The 15,399-nt window shown below is 39.4% G+C and overlaps 1 protein-coding gene across 1 annotated transcript in view; it reads right to left on the bottom strand.

Annotated features, from left to right (window-relative positions):
• The window catches only part of LOC110460307 (sushi domain-containing protein 2-like), a 58,509-nt gene that overhangs the window by 20,303 nt on the left and 22,807 nt on the right, over positions 1-15,399 (bottom strand). Inside the window, exon 2 of the mRNA XM_021513138.1 lies at positions 687-977. Coding sequence (XP_021368813.1) covers positions 687-977 — 291 coding nt within the window. The remainder of the gene's footprint in view (positions 1-686; positions 978-15,399) is intronic.

Below are 15,399 nucleotides of genomic sequence, written 5' to 3'. Positions count from 1 at the left end.
ATATTTTCACACTATAAAGTATAGGTTTATTAGTGATATTTTCACACTATAAAATACAGGTTTTATAAGTGATATTTTCACACTATAAAGTACAGGTTTTATTAGTAATATTTTCACACTATAAAGTATAGGTTTATAAGTGATATTTTCACACTATAAAATACAGGTTTTATAAGTGATATTTTCACACTATAAAGTATAGGTTTTATAAGTGATATTTTCACACTATAAGGTATAGGTTTTATTAGTGATATTTTCACACTATAAAGTATAGGTTTTATAAGTGATATTTTCACACTATAAAGTATAGATTTTATAAGTGATATTTTCACACTATAAAGTATAGGTTTTATTAGTGATATTTTCACACTATAAAGTATAGGTTTTATAAGTGATATTTTCACACTATAAAGGGAGAGTTGAATTACTACTTCTGACATTTATATGAAGACAAAGATTTGTAACTACTATTTCCGTCACTATCAATTAATTAGTCATGCTTGACTGGTTTACACAATATCCCATTTTTCTTACTACCATTTCTGGAACTACATGTATAAAGGAACGCTTTCCCCGACGCTATAGACCTACATACATTTCCGATATTATAAAGTAAGGGTTGTAAAGCTTATACCGATGTGGTTCGCTCTACAGCCTCACAATCTACACCTGTACTGTATACTTACCCGTAATTCTCCTGTGTTAGAGGCCCCATAGAATCCAACCTCAAACCAAGTAGCAATCAACATCCACGTAAACTCCTTTCTCAAAAAAAAGTATTTCCGAACTTCTTCTGTTGCCCTGGTTAGAAGAAGAGGATCCGTTGTCTGTCTATACGTCACATTACCCCCTTCTCGCTGTGTGTCTATATCCGCCCAGAATATGGCTATCACGGACGTGTTGTCGTTCAGAGGGAATTTTTCAGGTTTGTATGACTTTTTCTCCTTTTCAAATGTCAAAAGGCCGTTATTATTAACCTGAAATCATACAAGATTAAAGTCGTGTGTTAATATAAGTTACTTTTATTTCAGTTTTTTGTGTGTTGATAAAAGTTCCTTTTATTTTGTAAATGTTTAAGTCATATATAACAGACACCGTGGTAAAGTCAATCAAAACCCGTTGACTAATGTGGTAATGCTGTTTTAATGTTGTTGTAGCTGGATCGATGTCCGACCATGTATCATCATTCACAAGAATGTAACCGCGCAAAACACCCTCGCCCACAAATCATGTTGTACATTTGTACGTGAAAGTTAAACACCTATCTCTGAAGACTCAAGTTGTACGAGATAGTTATATACCTACCTCTGAAGAATCATGTTGTACGTGAAAGTTAAACACCTATCTCTGAAGAATCATGTTTTACGTGAAAGTTATATACCTATCTCTCAAGAATCATGTTTTACGTGAAAGTTATATACCTATCTCTAGAATTAGAACATAGCATTACGATTCGGGAGGTGATGTTCGTATTTTTCAATGTATTAGAACAAACTTAACCTGATTCAGTAAATATGTGTTATAAAAAACATACACGATGGATATTGGGACCCCAACATTGCAGCAAATGGTTAAGGCACGAAATAATTTACAGTTGGTGCATTTTACTGAAATGACATGGAATCAATTTAAGACGATGACAAACAAGAGATCCCAGATGGATCTTGGCGCCCACCATTATACCATCTTCATTAGTTTTATGTTAGAGGGATCCTGGGGCCCCCCATTATACGTTCTTCATTAGTTTTATGTTAGAGGGATCCTGGGGCCCCCATTATACGTTCTTCATTAGTCCTATGTCAGAGGGATCCTGGGGCCCACCATTATACCATCTCCATTAGTTCTATGTCAGAGGGATCCTGGGGCCCACCATTATACAGTGTACCATCTTCATTAGTCCTATGTCAGAGGGATCCTGGGGCCCCCATTATACGTTCTTCATTAGTGCTATGTCAGAGGGATCCTGGGGCCCAGCATTATACCATCTTCATTAGTCCTATGTTAGAGGGATCCTGGGGCCCACCATTATACAGTGTTCCATCTTCATTAGTCCAATGTCAGAGGGATCCTGGGGCCCCCCATTATAACATCTTCATTAGTCCTATGTCAGAGGGATCCTGGGGCCCATCATTATACAGTGTACCATCTTCATTAGTCCTATGTCAGAGGGATCCTGGGGCCCACCATTATACAGTGTTCCATCTTCATTAGTCCTATGTCAGAGGGATCCTGGGGCCCACCATTATACCATCTTCATTAGTCCTATGTCAGAGGGATCCTGGGGCCCACCATTATACCATCTTCATTAGTCCTATGTCAGAGGGATCCTGGGGCCCACCATTATACCATCTTCATTAGTCCTATGTCAGAGGGATCCTGGGGCCCACCATTATACCATCTTCATTAGTCCTATGTCAGAGGGATCCTGGGGCCCACCATTATACCATCTTCATTAGTCCTATGTCAGAGGGATCCTGGGGCCCACCATTATACCATCTTCATTAGTCCTATGTCAGAGGGATCCTGGGGCCCACCATTATACCATCTTCATTAGTCCTATGTCAGAGGGATCCTGGGGCCCACCATTATACCATCTTCATTAGTCCTATGTCAGAGGGATCCTGGGGCCCACCATTATACCATCTTCATTAGTCCTATGTCAGAGGGATCCTGGGGCCCACCATTATACCATCTTCATTAGTCCTATGTCAGAGGGATCCTGGGGCCCACCATTATACCATCTTCATTAGTCCTATGTCAGAGGGATCCTGGGGCCCACCATTATACCATCTTCATTAGTCCTATGTCAGAGGGATCCTGGGGCCCACCATTATACCATCTTCATTAGTCCTATGTCAGAGGGATCCTGGGGCCCACCATTATACCATCTTCATTAGTCCTATGTCAGAGGGATCCTGGGGCCCACCATTATACCATCTTCATTAGTCCTATGTCAGAGGGATCCTGGGGCCCACCATTATACCATCTTCATTAGTCCTATGTCAGAGGGATCCTGGGGCCCACCATTATACCATCTTCATTAGTCCTATGTCAGAGGGATCCTGGGGCCCACCATTATACCATCTTCATTAGTCCTATGTCAGAGGGATCCTGGGGCCCACCATTATACCATCTTCATTAGTCCTATGTCAGAGGGATCCTGGGGCCCACCATTATACCATCTTCATTAGTCCTATGTCAGAGGGATCCTGGGGCCCACCATTATACCATCTTCATTAGTCCTATGTCAGAGGGATCCTGGGGCCCCCCATTATACCATCTTCATTAGTCCTATGTCAGAGGGATCCTGGGGCCCACCATTATACCATCTTAATTAGTCCTATGTCAGAGGGATCCTGGGGCCCACCATAATACCATCTGCATTAGTTCTGTCAATGTGATATTTTCTCTTGTTTTCTTCTCTCAGTTTGATCGAGTCAAGTTTACAGTAAATGCAACTTCATACTGCTATGAAGGCAACCTTCAAAGCGAGTTTGTCATTTCACTTATTTACTTGTTTTTAGTCTAAAAAAAATACATGCGCAATTAGGACTAAGGAAACCCTTAATATGAAATTTGAGAAATATTTGTCAAGCGGGTTTTTTTCAGAAAAAGCGATAAAAAAAATCAAAATACATGATGGTTGCCTGGCGGATTTTGTTTTAAAGATGAGTCTTGACATGAGACATGCAAAACTGGGTACCAAAGGGAACATTCATTTGAAATTTAAAAAGATCCCTCAAGTACTTATCGAGTAATAGCAATAACAAACTTTAACTGTCAAAATCCAAGATGGCCATTGGTCAGCCATTTTGTTAAACCGATCAGTCTCAAAAGTAAACATGTACAAAAATCGATAAAGGAGATCCTAGATATCAAAATTGAGAAATATCCCTCAAGCACTTTTTGAGAAATAGTGAAAACAATCTTTATCTGTCAAAATCCAAGATGGCCGCATATCAGCCATTTTTTATCCGTTTAGTTTCAAATGTTAACACGCACATTTACAGACCAAGGGAAACTTACAGGTGAAATCTGGAAAAGACCCATTCAGTACTTCCTGAGAAATAGCGATAGCAAACTTCACTTTCAGAATGAAAGACGTCCGCCTATCGGCAATTTTGTTGTATTGCACAACTAGGGACCAAGGGGAACTTACATATAACATTTATAAAAGTTCCCTCCAATACTTTAAGAGGAATTGCTATGAAAAGAATTATTTAAGGACGGACTCTGGACCATGGAAAACCTTCATTTGAAACTTCAGAAAGAGCGTTAACAACAATTGTTTAAGGACAGGCGGCCGGACGAACCACGGACGAAGGGTGATTTTTAATAGCCCACCATACAGTAGATCATACCATTGGTGTATGTTGACAATCATACTTCGACTGTACAGTAGGGCATACCATTGGTGTATGTTGACAATCGTACTCAGACTGTACAGTAGGGCATAACATTGATGTCTGTTGACCATCATACTCCGACTGTACAGTAGGGCATACCATTGGTGTCTGTTGACAATCATACTTCGACTGTATAGTAGGGCATACCATTGGTGTCTGTTGACCATCATACTTCGACTGTACAGTAGGGCATACCATTGGTGTTTGTTGACCATCATACTTCGACTGTACAGTAGAGCATACCATTGGTGTCTGTTGACCATCATACTCCGACTGTACAGTAGGGCATACCATTGGTGTCTGTTAACTATCATACTCCGACTGTACAGTAGGGCATACCATTGGTGTCTGTTGACTATCATACTCCGACTGTACAATAGGGCATACCATTGGTGTCTGTTGACAATCATCCTTCGACTGTACAGTAGGGCATACCATTGGTGTCTGTTAACTATCATACTCCGACTGTACAGTAGGGCATACCATTGGTGTCTGTTGACAATCATACTTCGACTGTACAGTAGGGCATACCATTGGTGTTTGTTGACCATCATACTTCGACTGTACAGTAGAGCATACCATTGGTGTCTGTTGACCATCATACTCCGCCTGTACAGTAGGGCATACCATTGGTGTCTGTTGACCATCATACTCAGACTGTACGGTAGAGCATACCACTGTTGATTATCATTGTAGAATACATGTCAAATAGTTAATAGCCTGCAGAGAACGCGAGTAATTTAATACATTCTCCTCACATGCCTCTTGCCAACTTACATATTTATATAATGTTTACAATCTTATCAGCAAGAGTACCGCACGGGTGAAACGATATACGCCCGTCCAATGTACCAACCACTTAGACTCATTGTGTATCAAAGTGACGTACTCCGAATTTTTCTGGGCATTCTTAAAAGAGTAAAGTTGATTTCTGAGATTATGGTGTACTAACCCACCTGAACGAATGTATATGTCCTATATCTTTTTCCAATACAAATATGAACGACATTTATAAAGTTATCTTGCGGAAACCACAGTGAGGACCAAAACAAAAACCAACAAAATAGGTGGCTGATCCTTCCGTGTGTACATGCATCAAAACAGGCGAGACAAATAATTTAGTAGAATTTCAGTATGTTTCCAAATTGTGTGCTTTTTTTTGTTGATTGATTATGATTGATTATGAACTAACTCCATAGCCTTGTGCAATGGCAAGCTAAGCTAAGGTTGACATTGCGATTTTGGTGGTGGAAGTCTGTGTAGCTTTCAACGGGGAGGAGTAAATTATCAAAACATTGTCTTGATTAGCCACCATGTCTTGCGCCCTTGAGAAGTCTATTATAACGGTCGTGCATAGCTATGCACAGTCGTCAAAATTAAAAGCTGCCTTCCATAACTTACGTTGGTAAACTGGTGCAGAAAATACGTTGATGTGTGAAGAAGTAATTTATAAAACGTGGTCCGTATTTCACCCTTCCCCTACCTTACCTCCGGCCAAAGAGATAATGTTATGCATTCCATTTAATTACAGCTACATATGTAGCCAGATCCACATCTCAAATCTAAATTTCTCACAACGCAAGCAGACGACACCAATTGGCGGGAAGCTGTCCAATCCACCTGACATTGGCGTTATTTTGCCGACCAACTCCCAGCTCGTTTATCATCGTCTGTAACTACAGCGGACAGAAGACGGGTCAGTACGGGCGGGGACAACTGGGCTATATTACTCGTCTCATACACGATACTACAAAAGGAGACTCAAAATTGTATAGTCAATTCTTTATATTATTTCTGCGGTTGCTGTTCGTCTGGTAGACACTTGAACCTTTTTCTGATAGAAGCATGACATTATAGTATTATGTATTTTATCTGAAAAATAGCATTGCATATGCTACAATGTACAAGAACATTCTGAAAGTTGTGTATCCATAAAGCTAAATGCATTTAATGAACCTTATCGTAACTTGATCAAATGTTCCTACTGGTGTGTTTGACATTATTTTTCCAGTTTTGTGTTGTCGTGTTACATAATACTACAACACACTGCAATAATGTGTAAAATATAGAAAAAAAGAAGACATTTTTGTATTAATTCTATTTTTTCTGAACAAGCAACTTAAATCTCAAAATCACCAATATTCATAACTAAAGAAAAGAATTAAAGGACCTTCATTTGAAAATTATAGAAAAAATATGTGATTTATTTTCTGCGAACTTAACTGCCAAAAAACTTATTCTTCTGAATGTCTCAAAATGAAGCATGCACAACCAAGGACAAAGGGGATTGTGCATATGTTAATCCTAAATATTAAGTCCTTTTGACCAAGGGATGCTGTAGATCTGCCTTCAGGAAGCGGGGAGGGTGAGGGGGGGGGGGCAACAACCTCCCTCCGTCGATACAACATTGAGTACCCTTTATCTACAATGCTCTAAACCAAAGTCACAATCTACCTACGCCGTGCAGGACAAGTACCGTTTTTAAGGAAAATGATTGACGGACAGGCGACAGACACCGCGCCACCTCATGATCACTGTTGCTTCGAACCATGCGAACTTTTAAAATAAAAATATGCTCTCCTCCATCCCTTTTGTCATTTCTTTGGGGGATTCGTGAACTCCTGTCGATACTTATCAGTGTTAGGAAAAAGGCAAAGCTAACAAAAACGCAATTGGTATGGTTCGTTTTAATTACGTTTGGTGACGGCAATACCTTACCTGGCTATCTTAATTGCTTATTGTCAAGGATTTCTTGATTTGACACACACAAAACGATATTTCGAAATCTTGTAGTAACCTTGAACTAAAATAAAGGGTTAATAGAATCTCTCACCCCCTTGGTTTACAAGTCCTATTTTGAGAAGTGATTTAACAGTCCTATTTTGGGAAGTGGGTTACCAGTCCTATTTTGGGAAGTGGGTTACCAGTCCTATTTTGGGAAGTGGGTTACAAGTCCTATTTTGGGAAGTGGGTTACAAGTTCTATTTTGGGAAGTGGGTTACCAGTCCTATTTTGGAAAGTGGGTTACCAGTCCTATTTTGGGAAGTGGGTTACCTGTCCTATTTTGAGAAGTGGGTTACAAGTTCTATTTTGAAAATTGGGTTACCAGTCCTATTTTGAGAAGTGGGTGACCAGTCCCTTTTTGGAAAAGTGGGTTACCTGTCCTATTTTGGGAAGTGGGTTACCAGTCCTATTTTGGGAAGTGGGTTACCAGTCCTATTTTGGGAAGTGGATTACCAGTCCTATTTTGGGAAGTGGGTTACAAGTCCGATTTTTAGAAGTGGGTTAACAGTCCTATTTTGGGAAGTGGGTTACCAGTTCTATTTTGAGAAGTGGGTTACAAGTTCTATTTTGAGAAGTGCGTTACCAGTCCTATTTTGGCAAGTGGGTGAACAGTCCTATTTTGGGAAGTTGGTTACCAGTCCTATTTTGAGAAGTGGGTTACCAGTCCTATTTACGGAAGTGGGTTACAAGTCCGATTTTGAGAAGTGGGTTAACAGTCCTATTTTGGGAAGTGGGTTACCAGTTCTATTTTGAGAAGTGGGTTACAAGTTCTATTTTGAGAAGTGGGTTACCAGTCCTATTTTGGCAAGTGGGTTTCCAGTCCTATTTTGGGAAGTGGGTTACCAGTCCTATATTGAGAAGTAGGTTACGAGTCCTATTTTGGGAAGTGGGTTAACAGTTCTATTTTGGAAAGTGGGTTACCAGTCTTATTTTGGGAAGTGGGTTACCAGTCCTATTTTGGAAAGTGGGTTACCAGTCCTATTTTGGGAAGTGGGTTACAAGTCCTATTTTGAGAAGTGGGTTACCATTCCTATTTTGGGTAGTGGGTTACCAGTCCTTTTTTGGGAAGTGGGTTACCAGTCCTATTTTGGGAAGTAGGTTACCTGTCCTATTTTGGGAAGTGGGTTTCAAGTCATATTTTGAGAAGTGGGTTACCAGTCCTATTTTGGGAAGTGGGTTTCAAGTCCTATTTTGAGAAGTGGGTTACCAGTCCTTTTTTGAGAAGTGAGTTACGAGACCAATTTTGAGAAGTGAAATACCTGTCCCATTTTGAGAAGTGGGTTATAAGTTCTATTTTGAAAAGTGGGTTACAAGTCCTATTTTTGGCATGGGTTACAGGACATCATCAGGTTTAATCTCGGTTAATTTTCCCCAAATATCACTTTTTATACAAACAAGTCACACTTCACATAAACTTAAGGTGTTCAAAATAGTTCTCCTGATATTCAAACTATTATACAACACATTAGAGTGGCCCTTAGTCTATATATGAGCATGTGGACTTGATCATGTCACAGTGAAATCATTTGGTCAAAACAGTTCAGCTTTGATTTTTTTACACGATCGATGCTCGACTTTTTTGTTGATCGACGCTCAACATCTGATTTCGATGGTAACTTTATTGGCTTTCGCTGATATGGAAACTTAGAATATTTGTAACATTGTTCCGCTGTCTAACTGATGTAAATTAAATAGTAAAGCAAACATATCTAGCTTCTACTGTAACATTTAGATTATAAACATCCAATAAGCGTCTCCTTCTGGACTCCAATACGTACCTGAAATGCACCTGAGAAGCCGCATACTGTACAACACCTGTAGCATGTATTACTTATCGTATATTGTACAACACCTGTAGTATGTATTACCCTATCGTATACTGTACAACACCTGTAGTATAAATTACTTATCGTATACTGTACAACACCTGTAGTATGCATTACTTATCGTATACTGTACAACACCTGTAGTATAAATTACTTAACGTATACTGTACAACACCTGTAGTATGTATAACTTATCGTATACTGTACAACAACTTCAGTATGCATTACTTATCGTATAAGGATGGTTTTATATCATGCACTGTAATTATATAACGACAGTGACAGTGACTTGTGTGTGCAGTGACATGCAGTTCGGCAGAAGGTTTGTGTATAGTAGTACATTTGCGCTCGCGGTAGATTGTAAAGCACATTCCACACAGCTATATTCAGCAATTCGCATGGGTCATTAATGTTCAAGTCACGACTGATCTAATCCTAAAGGATACGTGTAGAAAAGGCGAACGCTTCATAACGTATATGACATAATGTTCAGAATTCTTATCAAAATCTATAGAAATTCGTTTGGGGTTTCCCAATACTTTACTTGAGTACAAATATTTGTTTAATACAAAGTAAACAATCCGCTTTTTTCTTTCCTATAACAAATAATAGATTACACATCTGTCTACGTATATGTAATGACGAGGTAACTGCATGCATCACTATAGGTTTTCACTATTATACCAGTCTTCTTTACACTCGGTAAACTACTAGTGGTTTGAATCCTAATATTTCAAAGCTGGTTTAATCGTTCACCTATTTGAATTGCCCCACTCGTAGCTCTCGGCAAGCCCCGTCTATCTGCAGTCAATATAAATACCGTATATAAATAAACAGGGGTGGAGTCGCTTTGCCTCGTTCTGGATTCGCCGCGTGTCGATAACTCAGCGATCACATTTCCCATACTGTTGGGGCCTGATAAGGGGTAATGATATAAATCCGATTCATTTTGTATTGTTTGTTGTCGGTGTCAAGTTTTACAGGGCGGAAGATAAATTTGGCTATTTTAAGTACATATATATAAAGTGAATCAATCCTGATTTTCAAATTTAAATAACAAAGTGTATGCTTATTGTCCTTTTTTTTTTAATTTCACAAATCATACATCTTTTTATTACTCAAGTTCCATGTATTTTATACGAAAAGTGCAAAGTGGTCATCGATATTAAATTCGTATTTAGGAACTAGATAAGAACACATTCAGTGAGGAAGGTGAGTCAAGACAAGGACACCATGCTCGACTGTATCAACAGATACGTAAATCAGACACATGTGCTATGCGACACTGCGTGTTTACATAACGATTGATCTTTGTATATATTATACGTACAATGAATTATTTTGCCTTTGCTGTTTTATTTGTTATTTTACACGATTATTCTAAACTGTTACAGTAACGAGTGTCGATCTAGGACCTATGTATATGACGTTTGAAATCAGAGCTTTCTGTACTCATGACCGACATACTGTCAAACACATTAAATAGATTGTATTTTTCATTCAAATATTAGGATCGAACCACACCAAACTACACGGAAGACTAAATGTATAACGTTATGTTTTAACAAAGTGCTCATCATATTGTTTAATACTTTCAAAAGTTTGAAATCTGGAATGTTCGTTAATATATATATCTATCTAATATATGTAATAAATGTGATATAACAATAACTTTATAATGTACGACACCGCCATACCACCACAGGAATGGTTCGCCACAACAGGAAGTGCACGTGCCGGTCGGACAAGGGCAACGCCCCATCCTGGGAAACATTCAATGACCTGGTAACTTCAGCTTATACACAGATGCCATACAAAACCACCTCGAACATTGTATTTAATTTATTTTAAGTGACTTACAGTACTCACTGTAAACACTGACAGACACACAAAACCTGCGCATTATCTTTATATTCTATCATTGTATATTTCAAATCAAAATAAATATCATCCCGTTCTGAAATGTCATTTTCGCGTATCTCTACATAGCAAATATTGATGATATGTACATTTGTACCCCCTATACCATATAGCATGGAGATAACCAGGACAGGTACCAATCCGGAGGACTCCTGTCAGAGTTGGGATTGAATCACAAAAGCATGTTAACTAAATACAGACAAGAGGCCTGTATCAATCGACCTTGATGTTTAAGCAAACAAGCACATGTTTATATACTATATATATCAGGACCTAAGTCATCAGGGGTCTGGCTTGCACATAGGGTCAAACTTAGTAGCGTGATTATGTTTCTGTTTTTATGTTTAGCAATTGTATATATGGTTATAGGACGGATATCTTAACCGTTTCCAATTGATGACACAGGAACTAATTCATCAACGGTCATAGGGTTCGGACCTGAACCATTATCATTTAACGACTCGGAAACTAGTTCACAAGGACAGAGACGAACCCTTAGTTAAATTCTGGGGGCATGAAAGTATTTGTCCTGTTTATGCCAGCAATTGTATTGTTAAAGGAATATTTCAACCGATTCAATGTATTTTTCATGACTAGCAATTCTATAGTTATATGGAGATTTCAACCAATTCAATGACCTAGAGACTAAATCCTTATGGAGAAAAGCAGGGCCGAACCCTATGAGTTTATTAACATGTATCTCTTAAAGAAAAAAATAGAGCGACATTCTGCCGAGAGGGAGCCGATACCTTATATATGTTTAAAAGACACGACTAGACCGGTTTGTCGACAGTAAACAACGTCTGAACACGGACACATCGACAGCAAACAACGACTTAACACGGACACATCGACAGTAAACATCGACTTAATACAGACAGATCCACAGTAAACATCGATTTAACACGGACACATCGACAGTAAACAACGACTTAACACGGACACATCGACAGTAAACAACGACTTAACACGGGCACATCGACAGTAAACATGGACTTAACACAGACACATCGACAGTAAACAACGACTTAACACAGACACATCGACAGTAAACAACGACTTAACACGGACACATCGAAAGTAAACATCGACTTAACACAGACACATCGACAGTAAACAACGACTTCACCCGGACACATCGACAGTAAACAACGACTTAACACGGGCACATCGACAGTAAACATTGACTTAACACAGACACATCGACAATAAACATCGACTTAACACGGACACATCGACAGAAAACATTGACTTAACACAGACACATCGACAGTAAACATAGACTTAACACGGACACATCGACAGTAAACATTGACTTAACACAGACACATCGACAATAAACATCGACTTAACACGGACACATCGACAGAAAACATTGACTTAACACAGACACATCGACAGTAAACATAGACTTAACACGGACACATCGACAGTAAACATTGACTTAACACAGACACATCGACAATAAACATTGACTTATAACACGGACACATCGACAGTAAACATCGACTTAACACAGACACATCGACAGTAAACAACGACTTAACACGGACACATCGACAGTAAACAACGACTTCACACGGACACATCGACAATAAACATTGACTTATAACACGGACACATCGACAGTAAACATCGACTTAACACGGACACATCGACAGTAAACATCGACTTAACACGGACACATCGACAGTAAACATCGACTTAACACGGACACATCGACAGTAAACAACGACTTAACACGGACACATCGACAGTAAACAACGACTTCACACGGACACATCGACAATAAACATTGACTAATAACACGGACACATCGACAGTAAACAACGACTTAAGACGGACACATCGACAGTAAACATTGACTTAACATGTACACATCGACAGAAAAAACGACTTAACACGGACACATCGACAGTAAACATTGACTTAACACGGACACATCGACAGTAAACATTGACTTAACACAGACACATCGATAGTAAACATTGACCTAACACGGACACATCGACAGTAAACATCGACTTAACACGGACACATCGACAGTAAACATTGACTTAACATGTACACATCGACAGTAAACAACGACTTAACACGGACACATCGACAGTAAACATCGACTTAACACGAACGACTGAACACGGACCTATACATTAGAGCGTTGCTTTGATTGAGAGGGTGTGGTTCTTATTTAGTTTTCCCAGTAACGACGTCATTATTTGTGGTTGATGTATGTGTTTTTATGTCGCCAACTGTATTACCCGTTCACAAGTGTAATCGTTTTGAGAATAGTTTGTTGTCAAGTAAACGGATTAGATGTAAATACACAGAAGATCATTAACGAAAATATATACATTTATCACCCTTATGGTAGTGTATGCAGTTAGGTCATAATTAAGTAATATGCTAATTTTAGTCAAATTGTAACTGTAAGTAGCAAACGCTGTTGCTGGTAAAAGGTTACATATAATATGTGTAGAAAAATGTCCGTCCCGAAGAAAAAACAAGAGTACCGCGGGGCGGAACAATATTCGCCCGTCAAATGTCAAATAGAGTAATATACTTTCTTACATTGAAATAAGATCTACATCATTCTAACAGTGGTTAAATGTAGGAGAAAATCTCCGGACAAAAAATCAAATAGCGAAATGAACAAAGGCCAATCACTTTTGCAAAAATCGTCGAAATCAAAATTCCTTTAAGGGAGACACAACTTCATATCATGATTATAATGTATACCAAGTTTCAAAGAGATCCGTTGAAAAATGCAGGAGAAGATTGCCGGACAAAAATCAAATACTGAAATAAACAAAGGGCAATAACTTTTGCAAAAATTGTCGAATCAAAATTCTTTTCAAGAAAGACAACAACATGATTATTTAGCCTACTAAGAAATCCGTCAAAAAATGTAGGAGGAGATTGCTGGACAAACAAAAGTGTTTGCCGTCCGGCCGGCCACGGACGGACGCCATACTATAATACTCCCGTCAAATGACGGGCGTATAAAAACTAAATTTGAATTAAACATAAAGCCGTTTACACAAGCAGTGGTTTTTAACACTATGGACTCAAGTCCGCCCATGCTGATAGAACCTTGATAATGAATATGTAAGTGTTTGTCGACAGATTTAAATCCCGTAGTGATATACACAAACCCTTTACACTGGATCCGTATTACTTTGTCCGCTAGATATCAATTTTATATGGCATCAGAAACTGGTTTCCTGTGTAAAGTAAAACCGCTAATTCCGCTGAAACTGTGTGTATGTACTTCATTGTATCTTTTCTGTATCGAAATAGAAACAAGAGGACCAGTGATTGTAAATGTAGTATTGGGGTGGGGATCCCTACCGTTTTGATTTATGACACATGGGTTAAGTTTCCAAGCGTGGGGCAGACCCCGGGGCCATCCTGGAAGCATATGTGAATTCGTCTCTTTATACTCAGTAATTGTAAATATGATTATATGGTGGGGATCTCCACTGTTTCCAAGTTGTGACTCAGAAACTAGCTCCCTAGGGGTGTGGCCAGACCCAAGGGTCAATGCAAATATCATGATTGTGTTTGTCTCTTTATGCCCATCAATTGCATATTTCGTTTTGGGGTGGGGATCTAAACCGTTTCAAAGTTATGACCCAGGGACTAAGTCTCCAAGGAGCATCTTTATACTCAGCAATTGTATATATGGTTATATGGCGGGGATATTAACCATTCCAACATTATAAACTATTTTAGACCTACCCTTTCGTCCGGGGGGGGGGGGGGGGGGGGGGGGTCATGTTGTCCATTTGTACAATTGTTAATCCCCACCACCTATGGATGATTCGATTGGTTCCAGAGAAAAAGTCGCTTAAAGCACATTAGCCAAATTAACCTTTTTGACCCTGCCCCTCGGCCCCATTGGGTGTCAACCTCGTCATTTGTACAATTTTGAATCACCACCACCCATGGATGATACCAGTCAAATATGGTTGATGTCCACCCTTTAGTTCCAGAGAAGAAGTCGCTTAAAGCAATACAGCCAAATTATCCTTTTTGGCTCTGCCCCTGAGCCCCCTGGGTGTCAGCCCCCTGGCCCTCAGCCCCCTGCCCCTCAGCCCCCTGGGNCCCCTGCCCCTCAGCCCCCTGGCCCTCAGCCCCCTGCCCCTCAGCCCCCTGGTCCTCAGCCCCACCATTTGTACAATATTGAATCCCCTACTGAAAGGGATGCTTACAGTTATTTTAGTTAAATTCCAATCAGTGGTTAAGAAGAAGTCGTTTAAACAACGGACACACGGACGACGGACGCCACGGTATGGCTCAACTAATCCTTTGGACCAGGTGAGCTAAAATTTCACGGATTTCATGTAATGCAGTTTAATGAAATGTCAACTAAAGTCAACTAAATAATGAATAGTATTTTACAGAACGACAGCCGAAAACACTCAAACGTGAATCATGTTTCGCACATGAACAACAAGTAC

The sequence above is a fragment of the Mizuhopecten yessoensis genome, unplaced genomic scaffold, assembly GCF_002113885.1.
Source record: "Mizuhopecten yessoensis strain PY_sf001 unplaced genomic scaffold, ASM211388v2 scaffold10359, whole genome shotgun sequence".
NCBI lineage: Eukaryota > Metazoa > Mollusca > Bivalvia > Pectinida > Pectinidae > Mizuhopecten > Mizuhopecten yessoensis.
The sequence above is the reverse complement of the archived record's forward strand: the minus strand, read 5'-3'. Positions and strand labels throughout refer to the sequence as shown.